Consider the following 22,473-nt stretch of genomic DNA (forward strand, 5'->3'; position numbering starts at 1 on the left):
TATTGCTTGTTCGCTTATGGTGTCGTTTTTGGATGCAGTCGGTGGAAATGGGGAGCATGTGTGCAGGGATAGATGTATGAACTTCATTTCCAAGCTTAAATCGACACAATGGTTGAGGTTAACATTGCCCAACAGAGAACTGGTGGTATTTTAATTGGGTTCAATAGTCGGGCGGTCAGCTTGTTATTCACCTTCACCATCTCCAAGAAGTATTCAAGGCTTTTTTCCTGATCTTATTTTGTATGTTATAACAAAGAAAAAACAACAACAGATTCATTATTTGTTGGTCACTGTCGGGTCAAAGTTTTACTGGGTAGGGGCATGGGATAGCAAGCGACACAATATCTCACTTTAATTTCCATAAGCACTTTGAAATATGACCCTCCATTGTAAAATTGTTAAATATGGCTGCTGGGAATCTTGTTATTATGGCTTCATCAGATTATTTGTGTTCCCCTTGCAGGCTTCTTCCCAGGTAGTTCCCAAGGGTGTGATGCTTTCCTTCGCCACAAGATGACTTTGATATCACCATCCATCCTGAAGAAATACGGCATTCCCTTTGACAGGGTGAGCAGCAACATCCAAAACTTAATACCGACGTTCATCATATTTATCACGTTCTTTGTTGGAGTTTTCTGAGCAATTTCTCCTGTCAGACGGCAGTCCATAAGTTTACACCCATCCCCAGGTTCTTGGTACACTTCCTCCGACTCCTAGTTCAATGCTTTGTCTTAAATTACCATCATATCACAGGATATTGACCTACGCACACATACGCACACTCGCAGTGAGTAGAAAAGAAAGTTCCGCTTTTTCAGATGGTGTGTCTTCCGATGTTCTCACACTTGCCCTCTTAGGGCATCATTACAGCATTGAAGATGTCACTGGTGATGCGCCTACAGTATGTTGCATCAGTGCTTCAAAATAGAACTTTCTTGCTATCTGGCAAATGCAGGAAGGTGTGTTTTGATATGGGGAATCATTGTCTCTAGTTTGGAAAGTTATTTCAAATTTTCATCCTCTACCGTGGTTTCACCTCTCATACCTGTCACCTTGTCTAGCTTGATGCGTCTCTTGATTGCCTATATCCAGACATCACAGAGATGATGATCACTTTTATACGACCTGTGTTTTGGGGCAAGGTATTAGAAAAAGTATGTCTTCAAGCATAACGGAAAGTAATCTGAACATTTTACTCATGGGAAGACATCTCCGGCCATGCGAGGCAGAGTTACTTCAGGTCATACTAGAAATGTGGGGAAAGTTTTTACGGTTTAGTTTGCCATCGAATTTGCATAATTGGCCATGACGTGTGCATGTCATTTTTATGGACGCTGTGCGAGATAAAAAGTCAGAAAAAACATGAAAAGCAGACCAAATATGTTTAGAAACACAACTGAACTTCATTTTACGTTTTTAAGTCACATGCAAACGGTTTGAGTGCTTTTAGATGGGACTGCTTGGACCACCAGCTGCTCGTTGAGAAGAGCAAAACATGTTAGTCTCCAAAAGTGTCCAATAAGGCAAGAAAAATGTGCAAGATTTGTCACTATCCGCTTTGGAAAAACAGATTCGCAGAATATTGTGACAAAAGTCTCCGAGTTGGCAACACTGATCCCTCCTGCTATGGTTTTAAAAAGCAGCGTTACGATGCCATCTACTGTACGGAGTTGTAACGACAAGCTACATTCACAGTCCCGTTATAATGTGTTCATGAGCGATGGCCAAATCCATAGCGCCAAATGTACTTGTTTACAAGCAGACACTGCTTTCTTTTATCATGCTAATTAATGTTTTTCAAAATTGTACCTGACTGAATGGTAGGGGTGTCACAAGATCTCGAGAGATTAAAACATGACAATATTTCTTGTTTAAGAGAACAGCTGTCTTGCGGGAAGACAGCGGCCAGAAGTCTATCAGACTGAGTCATGGCATCGCTACTGTAAATGATAATACACGTAATATGGAAATGGCAGTGTGCCAGGCAGGATCGGAACTGCACATTAAGTGCTTTGCGCACACTATAAACCTTGCAATCCAACCTGCACTCGTGGTCCCAGCATCACTCGTTTGCTCGCAACGTGTGGCTGCTTTTTTTCATCAAAGTTCAGCATCTGCTGCGGCGTTAATGTTCAAGCAGAACCTGCAGTAATTGCATTTGATCAAAGTTATTTCATATTTGCCAGATCAAAACATGATGGTTGCATATGACTTCTATCAAAACCTGATGTTGTCTATTTTGAAAATTCACTAGTTCCTGGTTCCGTACTCTAAGCATCATGGGAACCAGTTCTTTTTGAGTAAACATTAAGTAAATCTACTGCAATCTGTGTCTGTGTCTTTACATAACTACTTGTCAACATAAATGATTAGCAGTAGTAGCTACAACTGCTGTCATTATTTTAACTTGTCTAGTTTTGTTAGTTTAGTTTTAGTTTCAATTTGTGCAAAGAAGTTCACTAGTTAAAAGCATCATGCTTAGGTCAGGCATGAAAGGTTATAAAATATTTCAAACTGCACCTGCATTGTTTTGGGACTTGGTTGAATAAAAGTCTTTGTTCAGTCCTATATTTTGTCATTGTCGCTTTCTTAAAAGTATAATGTATCGTGACACCCCTGGTACTAGTAAATGGCAACTGATTGAATTTAATGCATTGCTCTTATTTCAACAGGTAACTCAGAATGAAGGGGAATTCATGATAACCTTTCCTTATGGCTACCACGCCGGCTTCAATCATGGCTTCAACTGTGCAGAATCCACAAACTTTGCCACGCTGCGCTGGGTGGACTACGGCAAAATGGCTACTCAGGTAAGATGGTCTTCTGAATGTAGTCGTCTAGTTAACATACTTGTAGATATTGTACAGCTGTGCCTTTGCTGCTTCTATTGATGGCTGGTGTGATGAATACAGTTTTGTATCTTAATGGAAAGTTTTGCATGGCAACTGCACCAACCGACAAGTATTCTGTTATCCCAGTTATTTGTGCATGTTTGATTCAACTGCATTGCAATAACTTGAGAACATCACCTTACTTTTGCTTCTCTGACGGGATGAATGAATTGAATCTCACAATAATTTCAAATCAGTGTGAAGTACCCTGCCACACACCATCTGTTCCCTACACTAATCATAACCTTGCAGCCTTCCATTGATTTTCTGTTTGCGGTTGGGCATGGAATTGAACAATGCTCACGTTCACACTTCCCCATCTTTCCCTCTTCTCGGCTGCATATCAGATTTATGAGGTGCCATTTTGCAGGAGTCACTCTTCCCCCATTTTTTGACCTTTCTACTTTACCTATATGGCCACTTTTAAGAATTGACTGCAGTACAATGCCCTCTTCCAAGAGGAACATCTTTGCCACACTTGTTGCAAACTTGTAAACTATCTAATTAAGTTGACAAATGCAGATGTGTCTCAAAGAGAACATGTTTTTTTTTTTTAATCTGCTATCATTCCAATAATTGTGTCACATTCAGTCTTCACTGTGAATCGGGATATTTTTCCCAAAATGTTACCTGTATGTGGAGGAAAAAAAGCTGACCTGGGGCCTCACTTAAAAAACTGCGCGTGGAAATCTGATTGAAGGTCTGCGTATGCCAGAAACCCAAAATGTGCGTAGGGACAAAAATATTCAGACCTAAAAATGTGCCGTAAGCACAGTTTCACGGAATTTGTGCTTCACCTGCTGTCCAAACATGCGTACGCAACTCCACCCCACATCACGCCCTCTCCACGCCTTCAATTTCAATGCAAAGTGGCTCATGAATGCGGCGTCCATATTTGATGATCCTTGATTGCATTTTTCTCGGTTCTTCTGAATCTTGGCTGCTGAGAAGCCAAAGACAAAGAAGTGTAACTTCACCGAAGCTGAGGTGGAGATCTTAGTTGGAGAGCTGGAGGCCTGTAAAAATATTTGGAGGACACAGCAGTGTCATGATGAACAGAAGGAAGATGAGCAATTGGCAACAAGTACCGTCCGCTATCAACAGCGACAGTGGAACGGGCCGCAATGTGGCGGAACGTAAAAAAAAAAAAAGTAGTTGGATATCAAGTATCATTTTTGTGGATATCATTGTTAGTGAGCATATGTCTACATTTTTCCCCATTTGATACCACATTTTAGGTGAATACAGTATAAGCTTAGCAAAATCTGTTTAATTTAAAGGACACAAATACTCAAAACGGGGATGAAGTTATGTCGAAAATGAATTGCTGTAATTCCAGACGGATAGTTTAAAAATATTTCACGTAATGATGGCATTAACACCATCAAAATATTGGGTGCATTATTATTTTATGAGGAACTGAGTCTGTTATTTCAAAGCACAACAAAAGAAAAACCCATCATTTGTGGAAAATGAAAGCCAAAGCTTACGCACACGGTCCTGACACTGTCCACAAAAATAGAGGCTGTGCATGGTAAATAAATGTTATTGATGCCATACTTGACATATGCAACAAAAAGTTGCCTTTTTTATTTATGTAAAATGTGCAAAAAAGAGAGAAAAGGAGCACTAAGGACATATTAGCTCTGTCAAGAATCTTAAACCTTAGAATTATTTGACACCCTGATGTTTGTTGTCATTAATATTAATCAAACACATATCATGATTATAAAATAAATAAATTAATACAATAATAAATAATTAACGAATTTCTAAAATATAATCATAAAAAGTGGCCCTCCTGAGGATAACCATAACTGCGATGTGGCCCACGGTGAAAACGAGTTTGACGCCCCTGTTGTAGGGCCACATGGTGTCCCGGTGGTTAGCATGTTGGCCTCACAGTCAGAAGACGGAGTGTTCTGGTGCATGTTCTCCCTGCGTGTGGGTTTCCTCCGGCTTCATCCACATTCCAAAAACATGTATATTTGGTTCATTAGAAACTCAAAATTGTCCGCAAGTGTGATTGGAATGACATGTTTGCATTTTCCAGTAAAAGCCACACCATAACCCTGCCCGCAAAGCAGCATTACTTTTTAGCAGTTTCTGAACTTTGTTTGCCTCTTACACGCATTGGTGATGAAATTAACGAGCTGCTGTCATAATCCACTTTTTCCAGATTGCATCACTTCACTATCTTCCTTCCCAATAGATGTCATTTGGACACATTGATTGTCGTGACAAAATAACACCGCATCAGGCAGTGAGAAAACAGAAAAGCAACACCGACTTTGAAATAAAGTTAACAGAGAATGTTTAATCTGTCAGATGATTAGCCAAATGCATTGGTTGTCACCTAAGCGCTCCGATACATAGACTTTCACCGTCACATCAGGAACTTGTGACTTTGCTTCTCATTCTCTCATTATGGGAAAGGTGAAATGCGTAATAGTCATCATCAAAATCACACTGCGGAGGCTCATAAACCACGTTACAGGCCAAAGGCTGCCTTTGCCACATAGAATTCTGAACATTACAAATGTGACTCCAAGCTATTTTCATTTGCAGTTTCTGAATTCAAACTTTCATTGAAACCATCTCCAGTGAACCATATTGTCTTGTGGAAAACTTTTTTTTTTTCTTTTTCATTTCACTCCCTGGAAATGTTACTGTCTGTCTGCTTCTCATTTGTATCCATTTGGTATCTTTGCTGTTTATCTTTTAACAAACTGCTTTGTCTGGTTCACACGCTGTGAAAACAAAGAACTGCAGTATCTCACAAAAGCTATCTTCTTATAGTCTAGAACATCCTTATGTAGTCTCTTTTTTTTTTCTCTCTCACATCCTCAAAGGCTACGTTCACACTGCACGTCAATTTTATCCGACTTTCTTCCATGTCAGTGTTAACAGCACAATTCAGATGATTTTTTTCTTCAAATGCAACTTAGGCCTTATATGTAAATATAAATTCGATGTGATTTACTGCAGTCTGGACCGTCAGGTCACAAATAGCCATCATCAAAAGGTGAGGTTTACTGTGCGAGACTAGGATAAAGGCACTCATCAATGTAGGCAAAAGTTCTTGTCATCCGAAAATTATTTTTTATTATATTTTTATATTAAACCAGTGTCAGTGAAGTGGTTCTTGGTATTGTCCACCACTCATGCCACCCACACGCTCCTCGGAACGTGTAACGAAGTAACTGCCATAGCCAAATTTCTTGCCCTCTTTCTTCTTAATCTGCTATGCGGAATCATTTGGTTAAGAAAATATTGACACCTGTTGCACAAAATTCAGGGAATTGCAGTGTTAGCGAGAGCACACACTGGCAGCAATCCATAAACTTCTGGAAACACAGGAAATTTGTGTGACGTTGTACTGTTGCGTATTAACGAGCCGCATTTTATTTAGTAATGTGAACAACTACATAAAAAATTGGGCATCATGCCCTGCAGTTTGAATGTAGCCAAAGAGTTCTTTATCGTGAGGTGCCATGTTGAACTTCCTGTGACCAGTATGAGGGAGTGTGAGAACATTCATTTTCTATGCCGCTTGTCCTCATCAGGGTCACGAGGGTATGCTGGAGCCTATCCCAGCTAACTATGGCGAGAGGTGGGGTACACCCTGGACTGGTCGGCAGCCAATCACAGGGCACATATAGACAATTAACCATTCACACTCATATTCATACCTAGAGTCTACCCAATTAACCTAACCTCCCTATTTTGGAATGTGGGAGGGAGTACCTGGAGAAAACCCATGCACGGGGAGAACATACAAACTCCCCAAATGGAGATACGAACCCAATCTTCCAGATCTCCTGACTGTGTGGCCAACATGCTAACCACTAGGCCACCTTGCGGCAAGTGTGAGAGCAATAATCCTAAATTAAACACACCACCTCCCCAAAGACCTTGTAAGACTCACAAGTCACATGACCCCAGGGATGGAAAAAATGGCTAATGGGGCCCAATTTGTGCAGTTTAACATGGGGTATATTCACTTTTGTTGCCAGCGGTTGACACATTAATGGTTATGTGTTGATGTATTTTGCGGTGACAGCAAATTCACACCATTATACAAGCTGTACATTGTTGTTTCTTCACTGTTGTCACTTTTGTGACATATTGTAATTACGTTCACATGCACACACCAAGGATATTCTATAATGTCCAGTAATTGTCTTCTCTTGCAGAGGATTTCCAGTGCGTGTTATGATTTTGTTAAACCAAAATATCAAAAAAAGTTGCCTAGAGGCTGTGATAAATGGCAATGTGTGAGACTGACATGTTTATGTAGGGGATCAGAAAGCTTTTGAATTTGAATGTTCCTATTTTTTTACTAAATGAAGGAAGCATATGTTTATTTGCCTCTCACTGCCTCACCACATACTGTTCTATCAGCATCTACCAGACACCTTATTTTAATGCTTGTCAGTCAAGTGGTGTCCAAATGCAATGTAGGTTGAATATTGTTTTGCTGGGGGAGAGTAGGCTTCTGTGTTTTCAGTAATTGAACACATGGCCATCCATGCAGGTCAGGGAATGATACAACTTGAATTGAATTCAGCAAGCCAGGAAACAAAATATTTTCACTCAGCTCTCATCCCCCATCTGGGTTTAATCTCTCTCCTTTTTCTCTCCCATTCACTTCTCTGTCATTTGACTGCTTTTCTTACATCTTGTAGCTATTGTTATTCAACACTTGGATTTAGCTCACTACCTGTACTGTTCTTTGTGTACAGTGATGAAAAAAAAAAGTCTATGTCCTTCACAATTTTGAGTTAAACTGAATGAGATTTATTGTCCGAAAAGGGGAAGTGGCGCTGTCGCTCATTCACGGCTCGAGCACAGGCACATTGGCACACCTTTGTGTGTGCGCACATACATGTACACGCAGTCGCAGGGAAGCTCACATCACTTTTTCCTGCGTGTGAGATGGGGTGTGACTTGCATGCGCTGAGCAGGAAGAAGGTGGGATATAGTACGTTTGAACACAAGCGCCCCCATTGCAATACCCAACCATGACGGGCAGCACTTGTGAAGCGAGTTCCACTGTCTAAACCTACGGTCCTTTTTCATATGTATTGTGTTTTTTCCCCCCCTCTAGTGTACCTGCCGTAAGGATATGGTGAAGATTTCTATGGATGTTTTTGTGCGCTGCCTCCAGCCGGATCGCTATGACATGTGGAAACAGGGAAAAGACATCATCATGCTGGACCACTGTAAGATCACCGAGCTTAGCAGCCCGGAACTGGAGCGCTGGAGACAGCATCGTGTCACATTCAGAGCCAACCTCTTGCGGAAGTGAGCCATATGTCTTAATTTAAAAATTGTTATTTTTATTTATTCATTTATTTTTGCGCAGGGAATAAATGTTATTTACATGGCTTTCTTTTAATCACTGTCAAAGGGCCATGCAGAAAATGAAACAGTTCCGCCGTCTGAAGTTGGAGGAGGTGAAGGTACTGGCGGAGGAGGGCATTGAGTTGAATGCTGTTGAATACCAACGTCAAGTGGAGGAGCGAGAAGCCCAGCGCAGGCAAGAACGAGAGGAGCGTCTCGCCAGAGAGGCCATGATGACCCTTGAGGCCATGCAGCTTAAAGAAATGCAGGATGCAGAAGCTGCTTCAAGAGCAGCTGCGACTTCAGCGCCACAGCGTAAGCATTGTTTACAGTTTGAACCTTTTTTTATGTAGATTTTAACAAACTAATTCAACTGAACTGTTTTTTTTTGTTTTTTTTTTTATCTTTGCCAGAACTTGAGACTCATCCACAAAACCTGAATGACAACATGTCAGAGGATCCAGAAACTGAGATGCAGACAAAACATGACATTCCCATCATGGGATTTCAAGAAGTATTTGAACAATTTGCTGCATCTGCCATTAAGAATTCAAAGTCCGCCTCGTCAAATCCCACTGAGGAGAGTCCTGCAGTCCAAAAAGCAGTAGACATCCCAGCAGACAACAAACTGGAAGTAAGTTGCACCTTGGTGTTTTACAACCTAATGAATGCAGTGGTTAGGTTCATCACAGGTCCTTGTCTATATGTACATTGTAGTATATTACGATGTAACAGTATTGTTTGTCACATTGGGAACAACTGTTTGTGTGTCAGGCTAGCTACACCAAGCTGAAGATGCCGACAGAAGTTAAGAAGAGTCGACGTCACCCCCTCACCAAGCCACCCATTCGGTCTCCTTTGTCTGTGGTCAAGCAGGATCCAATGGGTGGTACAGGTATCTTGTCCTTTTTCTCATTCATTAGCTCACTGTTATTGTTAAAGGGAGTAACGATTATGTGTCACTAATTCCTACTAATCCACATACATTTCGTTCTTTCGTGTTATTTTTTTTTATCTTTTTTGCTTCTGTAATTTTTCTTCTGCTCGTTGTTCCAGCCACTACCGATTTGAACTGAAGAGAAAATGTTTTCATTATTGATCCAGAGAAAAAGACAAACTAGGCTAAAGCTCCATGTGGGGAAAATGAATTCTATGTGTTTTTTTTTTTGATCTCCTGACTGGCAATTATTGATCTTGGGATCATGACTTCCAATTACCTGCTTTTAAAGTCTCTTGGAGGCTTGTCCTTTAGAAAGGGTGGATGCAGGACGAGGTGAACGTGAGGATGATGGTGCAAGGAAAAAGGAGAGTTAAATGGAAGCCTGGTGATATCTTCCTGTGTCCTGTTCGGGTTTAACAAATTGTCCGGATCACTTGCTTTGGGGGGATTCACTGCAAAATTGATTCTCAACCTTTGAGAGCCCTTTGAGAACCCTGTGCTATTTGTGTCCGTCAGCCAATTATATTTCAAGGGCTGTCCCATACTCGCCAACAAAATGGTTCTCTTGCTGAAGAGAGATGGGTGACAAGATTTTTGACCCTCTACTATTAAAAAAAAATCAAATAAAAAATACACTACATGTATTTACATGTATATTTTCATAACTAATAACTTCATATTCTGAATGTTTAAATTAAATGTATTATTTATCACCCGCAGAGCTTACCTCACCCGTGGCACTGGAAAGCAGCATGAAGAAACAGGAGCACCTGTGGCAGAATCGCTCTCCCAACTTCCTGGCTGAGAAGGCCTTCAATGCTGCCGTGGCAGTACTCAAGCCATACTGTGCAGTCTGCTCCCTCTTTTGTCCCTACACAAAGGTACTAGCACACCCTGCAGGAGTCCATATATGAAGTAACACTGCTCTTAGCTTTTACAGTTTTTGTAAAATGTAATATTTTTGTACTTGGAGCCTAGAAAACCTGTTGACCTTCTAAATACATTTAAACTTTATACGAAGACATGAAATAACACCCCTTGAGATAGATAAATAGATAGGTACTCCAAGAGAAACTCACATTTGCAGCAGCTCTGCAAAAGTGTCCTAATAAATGTAATCACTTAAAAATAAAAACAAACAAAGAAAAATAGGAGAATTAAGAAAAATAAGAACATACAACAAGAATAAATACGTAACAGATCACTTCAATTTCAATAACTGGACTAATTAACTTCTTATGTATTATTAGTATTTATTATGTGTTATTGATACATAATAAATAATACATAAGAAGTTAATAAGTGCAGTTATTGAAATTGAAGTGATCTGTGTTATTATTATTATGTATTATTGATACATAATAAATAATAATACATAACAAGTTAATAAGTCCAGTCTTGTGTCCCGTCTTCTGAATGCCTAACATTTGTATTTTGGTTCATTTAGCAATTTTTATGCTTGAAAATGCCTTAATTTAATATTCACAATTTGCTTGAATATGCATGTTTTTGACTAAAATTAGGCCACAGTCAACTGTAAAACACACATTTTTAATGAATATATTTGCAAGAACCGTGATAAAGTGAAGCGCAATGTGGCGAGGGACGACTGTATCGTAAATGGACTTATTTAATCTCATTTGGAGTAAAACATTTCATTGCTAAAATAAGTTACCTGTCCCATTTGACCTTTAGAGACAATATTTTGATAACCCCCCCCCCCCCCCCCCCCCCAAAAAAAGACCTAATATTGCAAACCAATCAGTGTGGTACATCACATTTGTCTTCTCTCCTGCTGCCTTTTCAGCCAACCCACGAACCCCTCAATGCAAATGATTGCCAGCGGACGTTTGTCCCCCGTCACGGAAATCGAACTCGTCCAATCGTCCCAGAGATGTGCTTTAGCGTTAGGGCCGGCAGCACTGAGCCTCCTCCCACGAGCCATTACATTGGAGAGGATGGAACCAGTGTGTTGATATGTTGCTCCTCGTGCAACATGCAAGTTCATGCAAGTAAGTATTAAAACCTGAAGAAAAGACAGATTGGTAGTTTTTACCACAGTGGATTTTCAGATTAGCTGTGACAACTTGTCTTGGGATTGTTCGTTTGCACAACACCTCCTCTAAAGAGCAACACAGATGTCAATTGTACTGGCTAAAAGACACAATGTCAAAGGGCATCAGTCATCATGGCCAAATTACTGTAGTAGGCAGTTGGAACAGTTGTACATGTGATGCCATAACACTGTGGTAGCAAGAATAAATGGCCTAGCTACTTGATAAACAAAACAGTATTTATTTAATGACTACAGAGACAACTTCATGATTGAATTCTGAGTCACATTACTCCTCTGTTTGACAGGTTGCTATGGTGTCAATCCGGACTCAGTCAAAGTACCATGGACATGCTCCAGATGTGTGGCAGGTGCCTGGACGGTGGTAAGCGATACCCCAAACCCAATGTATTGTCTTGACAAAGCTAGTGTATACAACAAAGTCATGTGAGCTACATAACTTTACATTTCCCGCCCTTTTTCAGGAGTGTTGTCTCTGCAACTTGCGGGGAGGAGCTTTGAAGATTACGGTGGACCACAGGTATGTTGTGCAAAACTGACCTCTGGGAGAATAGAAATAATAGTACAAGTACAGTAGTTGTCAGAGGTCATCTGCATTGTATGACCAGAGGTGGTATGTTTGTTCTGGAAACTAGGTGGGCCCATATTATCTGCGCCATTGCCGTGGCTGAAGTTCGCTTCATCAACGCTATTGCGAGGGAGCCAGTGGATGTCAGTGCTGTTCCAGAAACGCGCAGAAATCTGGTAAGTTCATGCAGAAACAAAGCAAGGTGGTATGAAATAGGCAGTAGAAAGTGAACAGCTTGTCTTCACTCGTTGCTCACTGCAGCTGTCTGATTTCCTGTCTGTAGCTTTAGTCACTGTTCCGTGATCTGCTCTCTTATTCAGGAGAATGTACGCGTACCACGCCGTGTCGTATATTTCTTGTTCATTGACTCTGTATCCATCACTCCCATCACTTACTCTTACGGATGGGCAGGCAGTGTTTTTCAATCTGAGGTAGAGATGTGGGGAGACTGTGATGCAAGTCGAGCTTTGGTGTAAAATCGGATCTTATACCTAAATGAGCTTCCAAGTCACTCAAACTGTACACAGAACACACGAAGGACATATACAATATACCAAATAGTACAGTAATAAAAACTAATAAATACAGGATGACCGAACTCCTTACTTTTCTCCCTTATCTTGCACACTGGAAGGGGCATGGCAAGGGGTGGTCTCTCAATAATGAGATGATGCGCTACTGTTACTATTGTTCATGTCATAGGAGCAGATCCATTCACATGTTCATAGATACCATCTTTATCCTTCATGGTTGTCGTCACGTTTCAGCAGCTTGGACCGGGCATGCCGCCAATGTCGATTTCTCCACCGACAGTCTAATGACGTTTAATTTCATTTTCACTTTGTTTTACGTGCTGCCTTAGGAGACATCATGGAGGTTAAAGTGAAAAAATTTAATTGAAGAGAACAAACGTGACAATGTAGTTCCTCTTAGAGTAGCGATGCTAGCCGCACCCATTAAAGAGGACAAAAGATTTGAACATATATAGGCCGCACCTGTCTATAAGTCACAGGTGTCCACATCATAACATGGGATATTTAGTACACAGTACACGTTACACAGAAAATGTTTTTAAAACTTTTGATTAAATAAATGCTCTTTTCAAACCACGCCGAACAGTGCTTGTAAGATGGCTAGTTAAACATCATTGCTGTCCTCCTCCTCCTGGGAACTAAAACCACTCAAGTTGTCCTCTTCTCCACAATTGAACAGCCTCATAATTCCTTTGTCACACACTTTGTCAGTCTCTCCCTTTTGTTGCCGCTCTCGGCGTCTTTTGCCTCGAGGCAAATTAGCCACTTGGCTTGCGTTGTGCTCTTCATCACGCAGTAGTCCAGCCTTTCGAAACCCCTTGGTGATAGCGAGCTGGCGTTTAAAGTCACTCTATGACAAGCCAAAAACTTACAAACTTGTACTCTTTTGGAGTTGACGCTCTGGCTCGGTTTAGTCAACACATGTGACAACAGCAGTCACCTTTTATATGACAACATCCATGCACCCCACTTTCCAGGCATGACCAGTCAACCTACGCTAAAGCAAACTGTTAGAATGCTGATGATTGGCTGTCTAAGCAGTCAAAACAGACGCTGCAGTATTCCTACTCTTGATCTAACTTGCTTAAGATTTGTCAGATCAAAACTCTCATAACAATTAAAAACGTTACATTAGCGCCCACTACACTATTTCCTAAAACTGCACTCTAAGCATCATGGGATCTGTAGTTTTATTCATTAATTAGCTGCATCACTGTACAAGCCGCAGGGTTCAAAGCGTGAGAAAATCATAGTGACCTATACAACGGAAATCACGGTACGCCGCCAGTCCGCCAATGTATTAATCCGCACACGTATTATTGCGGCGTGCACATGTAACAAGTTTTCTTTTTTTACAGTATCAATAATTTATGGCAGTGCGTACATGGCCACCAAACACTGAAACTTGCAATGTCATAAACCAGCACCAAATAAACTGCATCGATTCTTAAGGTGGAGACAAATTTCCTGATTGCTGTTGCCACTGAACGCAACTCGTCTCCTTCCTTTTGTCTCCCTGTCGCTCCCTCCATCTCCTTTAAATCTCATCTTCCTGGAATCTGCTCCCCCTTGGCTCATTCAATCCCACTTCATAGACGACAGTATTGCTTTCTGGTGCATAATCACATATCCACAAATAATGTCACCTCTCTCCCGTCTCTATTCTCTGAATAATCTATCAAAGACACACTGGGTGACATTTACAGCCGAGTGCTGTCAAAGCAGGTTTTCCCCCAGCGCGTCTTAAAAGATCAAGAGAGAACTCTCTCGGTTCTAATGATTCAGAAGACGGGTCTGATCATGTGTGAGCACGCAATTTTAGAAGCAATTATCATTATTTCACCTCATGAGTCAGTGTAAAATATATAGAATGTTACCGGAAATGTTGAATCGGCAACTAAAACCGAAACTGCAGCCGTCGTCTCAAACGTCTTGTTACATAATATTTAAAAAAGTGATAATCTGAATGAATGAACGATCTGTCCTACGGCGCGACTACATTTCTGCCCTTCTCCGTCGCCCGATCACCAGCTTCCAGTGACTTGTAAGAAGAATAGAACAAGTTCATTTGTTATTGTGAAGCAAGACAATATACGTAGTGAGATAATGATTGTGAAGCACACCTGAGGACACTTGGTTGTATTGAAAACATAACTCAGTATGACATGGCAAATTTCCTCTCCGGTACTTGTTTTACCCTCCTCGTTGTACGTTCCTCTTGTTTTCTGGTTATCATAAATCCCAAGGCAGATGTGAGCGTATTGGAGGTGCTGAAGGATTTCTGATGGTTTGGAAAAGTTTAGTTAGGGATTCATTCACAGCTAGACTCAAGTTGCTGCAGACTTATGGGGGGTTTAATACTCCCAATATGGGAGTAGAATTGAGAAATGAAAGGAGGATGCCAAGAGGGGGAAAACATGTGACGCTGGTTTTTAATTTTTGTTCTTGTGGCGTAGGTGTGTGTGTTCTGCCACGGCAAAAATGTCAACCAGAACCGTGGTGCGTGCATCCAGTGCTCCAACGAGAACTGCGCCACATCTTTCCACGTTACCTGCGCCCAAATTGCTGGCGTTGTCATGACACCGGCCGACTGGCCCTACGTGGTGTCGGTCATCTGCCACAGGCATAAAAAGGTCATTCCAAAGGTAAGGAATCAGGAATCAGTTTGCCGTTAGCAATGTTTGTAAAGTAGGCAGGAAGCCAGGTGTGATGAGGATATCATTGATTATTGATCTTAACCTCAAGCTCGCCTTGTCTTGTTTTTTTGTCGTTTTCAGTCTCGGATGCCTGTCAAAACTCCCCATGGTCCGACTCTGGGTCAGAGGGTGATTGGCCGCAACACCGATGGCTGGTTTTACCATTGTAACATCATCGGCATGGCAACACAAACCTTCTACGAGGTCAACTTCTACGATGGCTCATACTGTGACAACCTACATCCGGAAAACATAATTGTGAGTGCCTTCACTGGCTTGGTAATGATCTTAAACGTTGGAGCGCGTGGACACGTCATTGTACCATAAATGCTCCAAATAACTGCCGAGTCTCCGATTGTCAACGGTTGCGTCTTCAAAAGCAAATACACTGGTACGGTCGTCCCTCGCCACTCTAATTTTAGCGGATTCAGCCTTTCACGGTTTTGAAAGAATATATTAATTAATAAATCATGCTGTTGAATACGGGTTGAATACGGCCTATTATTCGTTTTTAAAGAATGCTTATTTAAGCAAATGTTGTGTATTTTGGGCATAAATTAAGCAAGCATGGTTAAAGTCACTAAAATGCAAATATAAGGCATTCAAAGGCAAAGGGCCCGGGTATGCATATCTATGTTGCATCATCATCAAATTGCAGTGTTTTCACGGTTTAATGGTTGTGTGTGTAATTATAATGTACAAGTATGTAAGTATGATTACTGTATACGCGTCTCAAATAAAGAGTATATGTTAGGGGTATGGAATATGCAGTGCTCTACACTGGTCACTAGGTGTCAGTAATGTTCCATTGATGAGACGGCAGCCACCACAGGAAGTACTCTGTGATCATGTGATTCTCTCAATGCCATCACTGGTCGACTCTGTAGTTCTTTGCTAACTAACGTAGCTACACCACTTTTTTTTAAAATGGCAAAACAACCCACCATGGGGCCAAAGAACCAGCACTTTGATAAGGAAGGTGAGAAACACTCTTAAATTCAAGAAAGAAGTCGGACCACAACACAAAGACGGTGTCTGTGTGGCTCTCCCTTCAATAAAGAGTCTGCAATAAGGGTAAAAGTGGTGTTAAGTTTTAATGTATCCATTTTATTCATTTATAATAGTTTTGCATTGTTTTCTGCGTGTACAACTATATTTATTTACTTCAAAATGCTAAATATTTTTGGTCAAATTATTTAATTAGATGATTTTTTTGTTTCTTATGGGAAAAATTAATTCGGTTTGCGACAGACCCTTTGGGACGGGTTAATAATGAACACCGAGGTACGACTTAACCGCTAAGGAAGGGATTGCTAATTAGCGCCAGCAAAAAAAACATGGGCATTAACAGCTGTGGCTGTAGGCAGCCTCTTGATATAGTTTCTATTAAATCCACGAGCTGTACTTTAGATTTACCTCTGTTAAAATGTTGGCTGCGCTACTCAGCTCTGCGTGTTACACGTGCCATGTTTACAGTGACGTCATCTGCGGTATCAATGCTAACTGAGCAGCGTGCTCTTTGTGTCTCTTGCTTGCTTGTTCGTAAATGACCGTGGTGAAAAGAGAGCTGTGTTTTTTCATGCACTCTAAATGATTATCAATTCAATATTTTTATTGAATACATCAAATTTTAACATAACAGTCTCGCTCCAGTTATCGCCTGATTCCCATTAACGCCCCGTCCTCTCTGCAGTTAATTAGGGCATTGACCGTAACCTGGGAAAGAATACCAAATAAAAGTGAATACGACCACCTCAGGGAGAAGACCTTGTAACCTTATATCTAGAGGCATGTGTTCAGCAGATCTCAATTACCTGACCCCTCATCTTTTCCCCCTCAGAGTCACGACTGCTTGCGCACCGGTCCTCCTGACACGGGGGAGTTGATTGTGGTCCGAACTCAGGACGGTCAGGACCAAAATGCTTACTTTGTCAAACAGCACATCCACAAAGTCTACCAGGTGAATAAGAACGTCCACATTAGCTTCATCATTGTCCTTCAGTGATCATAAGATACACAAGTGTGTTGTTGAAACTGTGTTGTGGTGACAATAATCCAATGTTCAATCTGATCTGCCCAGGTTGAGTTTCAGGACAAGAGTCAGCAGTTGTTAAAGCATTCAGAGATTCATCTGCTGGACCAGGAACTGCCCAAGAGGGTCCGGACTCGCCTTGTGAGTATTCCACTTGAAGTCTGCGCCCGTTGCTTTTCCACACAGCAGACGTTCACATGTGAACTTGGTTTAAAAATGAAATGTGCATCCGTGGTCTGAAAGAGTTTTGTGTTGGATCTGTCCAGCTTCCTGCCGCATTCTGCAAACATGCATGATCAACATCATAAAAAGTGATCAACATTTAAAGCTTTGTCTTGAAGTACAAAGCTTTGTGTTACTGGTTTTTGCTGTCAACATTTCAGCCTTTTCTCATTGTGCCCTTTGCTGTATTTTTACCATTTTTGCTGTTTTTTAGAATTTTGTTTCTGCAGTGATGCAGTGACAAATGAGCCACGGGACGTGGATGTCCCTCGAGCCGCACTTTGGCCACCTCTACTGCAGCTCTTCTTGTTGGCTCAGTGTCGTGGTTGAGGAGAGAGAGACTGGTCAATGCTTTACAATAGTCAGCCCTAACGAGCCGCAGCCCGAACATTTTTTTTTTTTTAGGAGGTTCGATGGAGTTTTATTTGTGTAGCAATTTTGAGGTAGCAAAGGCAGATTTTGAACCATATTAACATGCTGTGTTCTCAGGCACATCGCTGCGCTCTGTCACTCTCTCTCTTTCTCTTTTGCTTGTCGCTGAACACTTGTTGCTGCGGGCGAGGAGAGCCGGTGTATGTGCACTGGTATCTCCGGCCGGGTTTTGGGGACCGGGCTCCTGGCTGGCTCTTGCGGGTTGCGTGCCTGGAGGGCGGCGTGGTGTATGGGCATGTTCAGTTGTCAAAATGCTTGCCTGTTGGTCACTCTCCGGGAGGGGAAGGGCACTGAAACAAGTGGGATATACACATGCGCGCACACACAGACATATGTATATATAAATATAGTTATTAATATACATATTGTGCCTTTTGCTGTTTTGTTTTGTTTCTGCAGTGGTGCAATGACAAATGAGCCACGGGCCGCAGGGCCCCTGGGCTGCACTTTAGGTACCTCTAAAGGGGGGGGCGAGCAAGTCGGTACTAGTGTACCTTTGGACATTTTTAATGCTTGAAATGCTTAATTTAGGCAAAAAATTTGTAACGTTTGCTTCAATATGCATATTTTTTTACTACTAATAGGGCGTATTGAACCACAAAACAGCATTATTTATGAAGCCGTGAAATTCGAACCACAAAGTGGGGAGGGAAGGCTGTACTTTGAGTATTCCATAATGTGTACCTGTTTTGGTTTTAGGCCATCCCTATGTCCCAGGAGGATACTTCCTCAGCAGATGGAGCTGGAGCGGCCAAACGTCGCTGCCTGCCCTCCACCTCTACCCCACGCGCCGAGGCCCCCATGGAGACGACGCCCGCCCCACAGAAGACCACCCCAGTAGCAACACCAGCACCACTTAACAGTATCAGCAAACTGCCAGCCTCACAACTTCTAAGCCACCTCAGTGTGACCGCATCTGCACTCAGCGTCCCCACCAGTACGATTCCGATGCGCCCCGATGCTCCAATGGACACAAGCCGGGCCCTGCCTAACCCCCTGACAGACTCCAAGTTGGCCTCGGACCCCACGTTAACCCCACAGCCCAACCCTTTTCATTGCCAGTTGAACTCCGATCCCCTTCTGTCGGCGGTGTCCCCACCCGCACCCCCACCGCAACCCCCGCGGCACATGTCTGACAGCTACACTCCGAGCAGCGGCTACGTCTCCTACATGGAGACCCTCCTGCATTCACATTTCCCCCAGGACGAGGGCCCCGGAACCCTGTTTTAGTGCTCCACAACCTTTTTACCCAGCATCAATGGGATGGACGCAAATGGAGGGGAATTGCGGTGAGTGCTGCATTAATGGACACAAACATGTTGCACCAGCTCGGAAAGCTACAGTGCTCCAAAAAAGACACGAAAGCACTCTCTTAATGCATGTTACTTTTTTGAGTTGATGAGATTGCAGTGTAACTTCAGCACAGAGCTTTTTAAATTGGTTTTGCTATTATTATTGTTAGTTGTCGTTTGGTATTTCTCAGCAGTTGCATTTTGTTTTATTTTGGTCAGCTGCTGTGCTTTTCTTTCCCATCTTAATATAAGTATCTCTGGGTGGTATCAACTCTGTACCTCGTCGCATTTATTCTATAACGGCACGTTTTTGGGGAGGGTAAAAGGAAGCTAATTGTTATTCTTGTCTCTTACTGTCCTGGTGTACAGGACTTTTTTTTTTTCTTCCAAAAATCAAGCAACCAGCAACAAATAACTATTTTTTAGTCTCGCCGAGTGTGGCTTAAGTCACACACTGTCCGTCTATCGGAGCATTTTCTGTCATGTGATTTTTGTTGTTGTTGTTGTTGTTGTTGTTGCAAGAGGGGGGTTAAATTGTATTGTGGGTACACTCAGTATTTAAATGTCTTAGATATTTAAAGAATTGTAATAGAAGAAGCATATCCAATGCAAACATGTAGTCAGTGCGCACAGTGCATCGCAGATGTATGACAGTAGTTGATAAAAAAGGCCTCTTATGTATTGACAATGGTCATCGGGCGACTCCCACTTGCAAAACTTGTCTCAGGGTTCCTACATCCCCAAAATCACTATACAGTAGTTGGAACTTTGAGGGCTTTGTACTGCTAAGGATTGCTTGAGTCCTAATTGGAGCAGGAATTGTTTGTCCTCCGGTGATGCAACGTATTTCTCCTGTTAGCTCAAAATGATTACAATTCTGAATGAAGATATTGTACTTTCATATAAAGATAGGAACCCGAAAGTATGGGATATTGTTGAAAATGCAATGTATAAATCTATGTTGTATGTATCCTTTTTCTAGTTCATCAGTCCACAAACTTGGCCATTTCAAAAAGTAATAATTTTTTACAGGTTTACCTCGGCTGATCGTGCCGTTTGTATTGATTATACATTTGTTTTCTATGGCCATTTTGTGCTACAGAGATCTTAAACTACTGATGGACTCACCTTCTCCTTGTCACCTTGTACATAGCACAGGTGTTGTGTATTGTGATTTGAATATGTAAATGTCAAACATGAAACCTTCACTTCTTTCCTCCTCCCCCTTCATCACAACTGAGATGTTGGAAAAAAGTGGTTTTGTGTCCAAATAATAACCATAAAAAAATTATTTCATAGGAATTAAAGTGGCTTGCTAGTTGCCAGATTTTGTCTCGTGTCAATTCAATAATGTGACATTTGATGTAAGTTTTATTCCGAAATAGATTACATACTTTTCCCCTCAAAATTCTACACCATAAGACCCTATAAAGACAACAGTAAAACGTTTTGTTTTTTTCGTGATTATTTTATTTTTTTCCCCAAATTTATAAAAAATTACAACGGGGTATTAGGGCCACATGACAAAAAAAAAATCTGGAGATTGAGAATAAAGTCATTAAATTTTCGAGAAAGAAAGTCATAATATAGCTGTCTCAAGCAATGCCAGTTACGAAGAAGTATTAAAAGAATCTCAATTTCGAGAATAAAGTTGTCAATTTACAAAGTTAGAGTGGTAAATGTATCAGGAAAAAACTCCTAAATTACGAGAATAAAGTCCTACATTTACGAGAAAAACAACTCATCACTTTATGTTACAGGGATGACCTGAGACAGCTATGAAACGGAGGGACTTGCTTGACCTTTTGTCTCGAGCATGTGGAGGAAGCGGGGTAAGGAAGGCTGAAGTGAGCGTCACTGCGCATACATACCCGGAACGCAATCGGTTCAACTGGGTTCCACGCATGTTTAGAACGCTTCTACATCCGGTCAGCCTATTTTTCGGCAGTCACATGTTTGGCATGTGTAATCTACGCCATCCGTCTGTTTTATGGAAGCAAGCAATGTAGGTCCCCCCTCCACTCCCAAAAACGTTAAGATAGATAGACATTTGAGAAATAACATGATCTTTTTTTATATCATATTCATGGTGCAAGTGGACAATTTATTAGCCCTCTTTTCCATAAATTATTTTGTTTTTTTTTGTTTTTTTTAAATACACACAAAAGCAATTGCTAGGTTTTGGGTTTGGATGGATGGTATTTCCCCATTTAGAAAAAAACCTCTAGACTAATCCATCATTGCACTCTACTCATGGTCGTTTACATTGAAATACCTGTATAACGGCATTGTACATGTTTTGTATGTTACACGAAACCGGATATGACGTTTACGTCTTCGCTACGTGCGTTGCGTAAGTTTTACGTAGCTAAGTCTTGGTGGATGGCAAAAGACGATAGAAACATCCCCATTGCTAACCAAGTATTTTAACAAGGATGACTTATAAAATAACCTCCCAACATATTACTACGACAGCACGTGACGTCGCAGAAGCGCTGTCGTAAAAAAAAATTGCCGAAGGAGAACGTGACGTAGTCCTCGCGCATGCGTGGCACCGATTGCGTTCCGGGTACCTGTTGCGTCGTGACAATGCTAATCTAAATGCTAAATGCTCTGTTTGGCGCCACGTTATAAATAAAAGCTTGGCTGAAGCAAGAGGAAAGCTTCCTTCGTTCCCGAAGAGCTATGCTCTATTTTTCCTCTGACACGTAATATTGCGATGTAATATTGCGACTTTATACTCGAAAATACTCGTAAATGTACGGCTTTATTCTCCTAAAATTGAGCTCAGGGGCATCGTGTTTCCACTGATTCTTTTACATCTAAACTGAAGTCCACGTAGGCAGACGCTTGTCTAAAAGAAGAGAGACTAGTCAGGATGGTCATTCTCCAGTTTTTGACTTCATGCTTTCAGCAGGACAACGAACCTGAGCACACAGCAGCGATATCGAACGAGTGGCGTCATCACGACTCTGCGAATGTCCTCCCCAGCCAGAGCCCAGACTTGAACCCGATTGAACAACTCTAGTGATGTGTGTAAACAGTTGTACACAGACGCTTCCCATACAACCTGGCGGAGCTTGAGCTTGTGCTCCAAAGAAGAATGGGTGAAACTTTACTTAGATAAGTGCGCCGAGCTTGTGACATCATTCAAAACGACTTGAGGCTGTCAGTGCTGCCAAAGGTACATCAACTCCAGACCCAACCTTGATAAGTCAATTTCCGTGCAGTACGATTCCTTATTTGTTAAATATTTTCGTAGTTAGAGCATAAAAAACCTGTTTACAACCTTCTAAATATGTTTTTTTTAACATGATTAGAGCCTTCTGGACACCCTATTGTCACTTTTACACTCGTATTATCCAATATAGTAGACATAACCAGAGAATAAGCCATTTAAGACAAATAAGGCTCGTGCTGGTGTGTGTTCCCTAGGGGAGGTGAGTG

At 41.5% G+C, this 22,473-nt stretch overlaps 1 protein-coding gene across 1 annotated transcript in view; it reads left to right on the top strand.

The window, feature by feature from the left end:
• The window catches only part of kdm4b (lysine (K)-specific demethylase 4B), a 31,370-nt gene extending 10,877 nt beyond the window's left edge, over window positions 1-20,493 (top strand). Inside the window, exons 7-22 of the mRNA XM_054789846.1 lie at window positions 464-567; window positions 2,673-2,810; window positions 8,002-8,198; window positions 8,305-8,552; window positions 8,651-8,871; window positions 9,012-9,132; window positions 9,898-10,058; window positions 10,985-11,189; window positions 11,539-11,615; window positions 11,716-11,771; window positions 11,887-11,995; window positions 14,809-14,997; window positions 15,130-15,306; window positions 16,889-17,008; window positions 17,129-17,221; window positions 18,434-20,493. Coding sequence (XP_054645821.1) covers window positions 464-567; window positions 2,673-2,810; window positions 8,002-8,198; window positions 8,305-8,552; window positions 8,651-8,871; window positions 9,012-9,132; window positions 9,898-10,058; window positions 10,985-11,189; window positions 11,539-11,615; window positions 11,716-11,771; window positions 11,887-11,995; window positions 14,809-14,997; window positions 15,130-15,306; window positions 16,889-17,008; window positions 17,129-17,221; window positions 18,434-18,964 — 2,747 coding nt within the window. The 3' untranslated portion in view covers window positions 18,965-20,493. The remainder of the gene's footprint in view (window positions 1-463; window positions 568-2,672; window positions 2,811-8,001; window positions 8,199-8,304; window positions 8,553-8,650; window positions 8,872-9,011; window positions 9,133-9,897; window positions 10,059-10,984; window positions 11,190-11,538; window positions 11,616-11,715; window positions 11,772-11,886; window positions 11,996-14,808; window positions 14,998-15,129; window positions 15,307-16,888; window positions 17,009-17,128; window positions 17,222-18,433) is intronic.
• The last annotated feature ends 1,980 nt before the right edge of the window (window positions 20,494-22,473 follow it).

This window comes from Dunckerocampus dactyliophorus, chromosome 10 (genome assembly GCF_027744805.1).
Source record: "Dunckerocampus dactyliophorus isolate RoL2022-P2 chromosome 10, RoL_Ddac_1.1, whole genome shotgun sequence".
Classification (NCBI taxonomy): Eukaryota; Metazoa; Chordata; class Actinopteri; order Syngnathiformes; family Syngnathidae; genus Dunckerocampus; species Dunckerocampus dactyliophorus.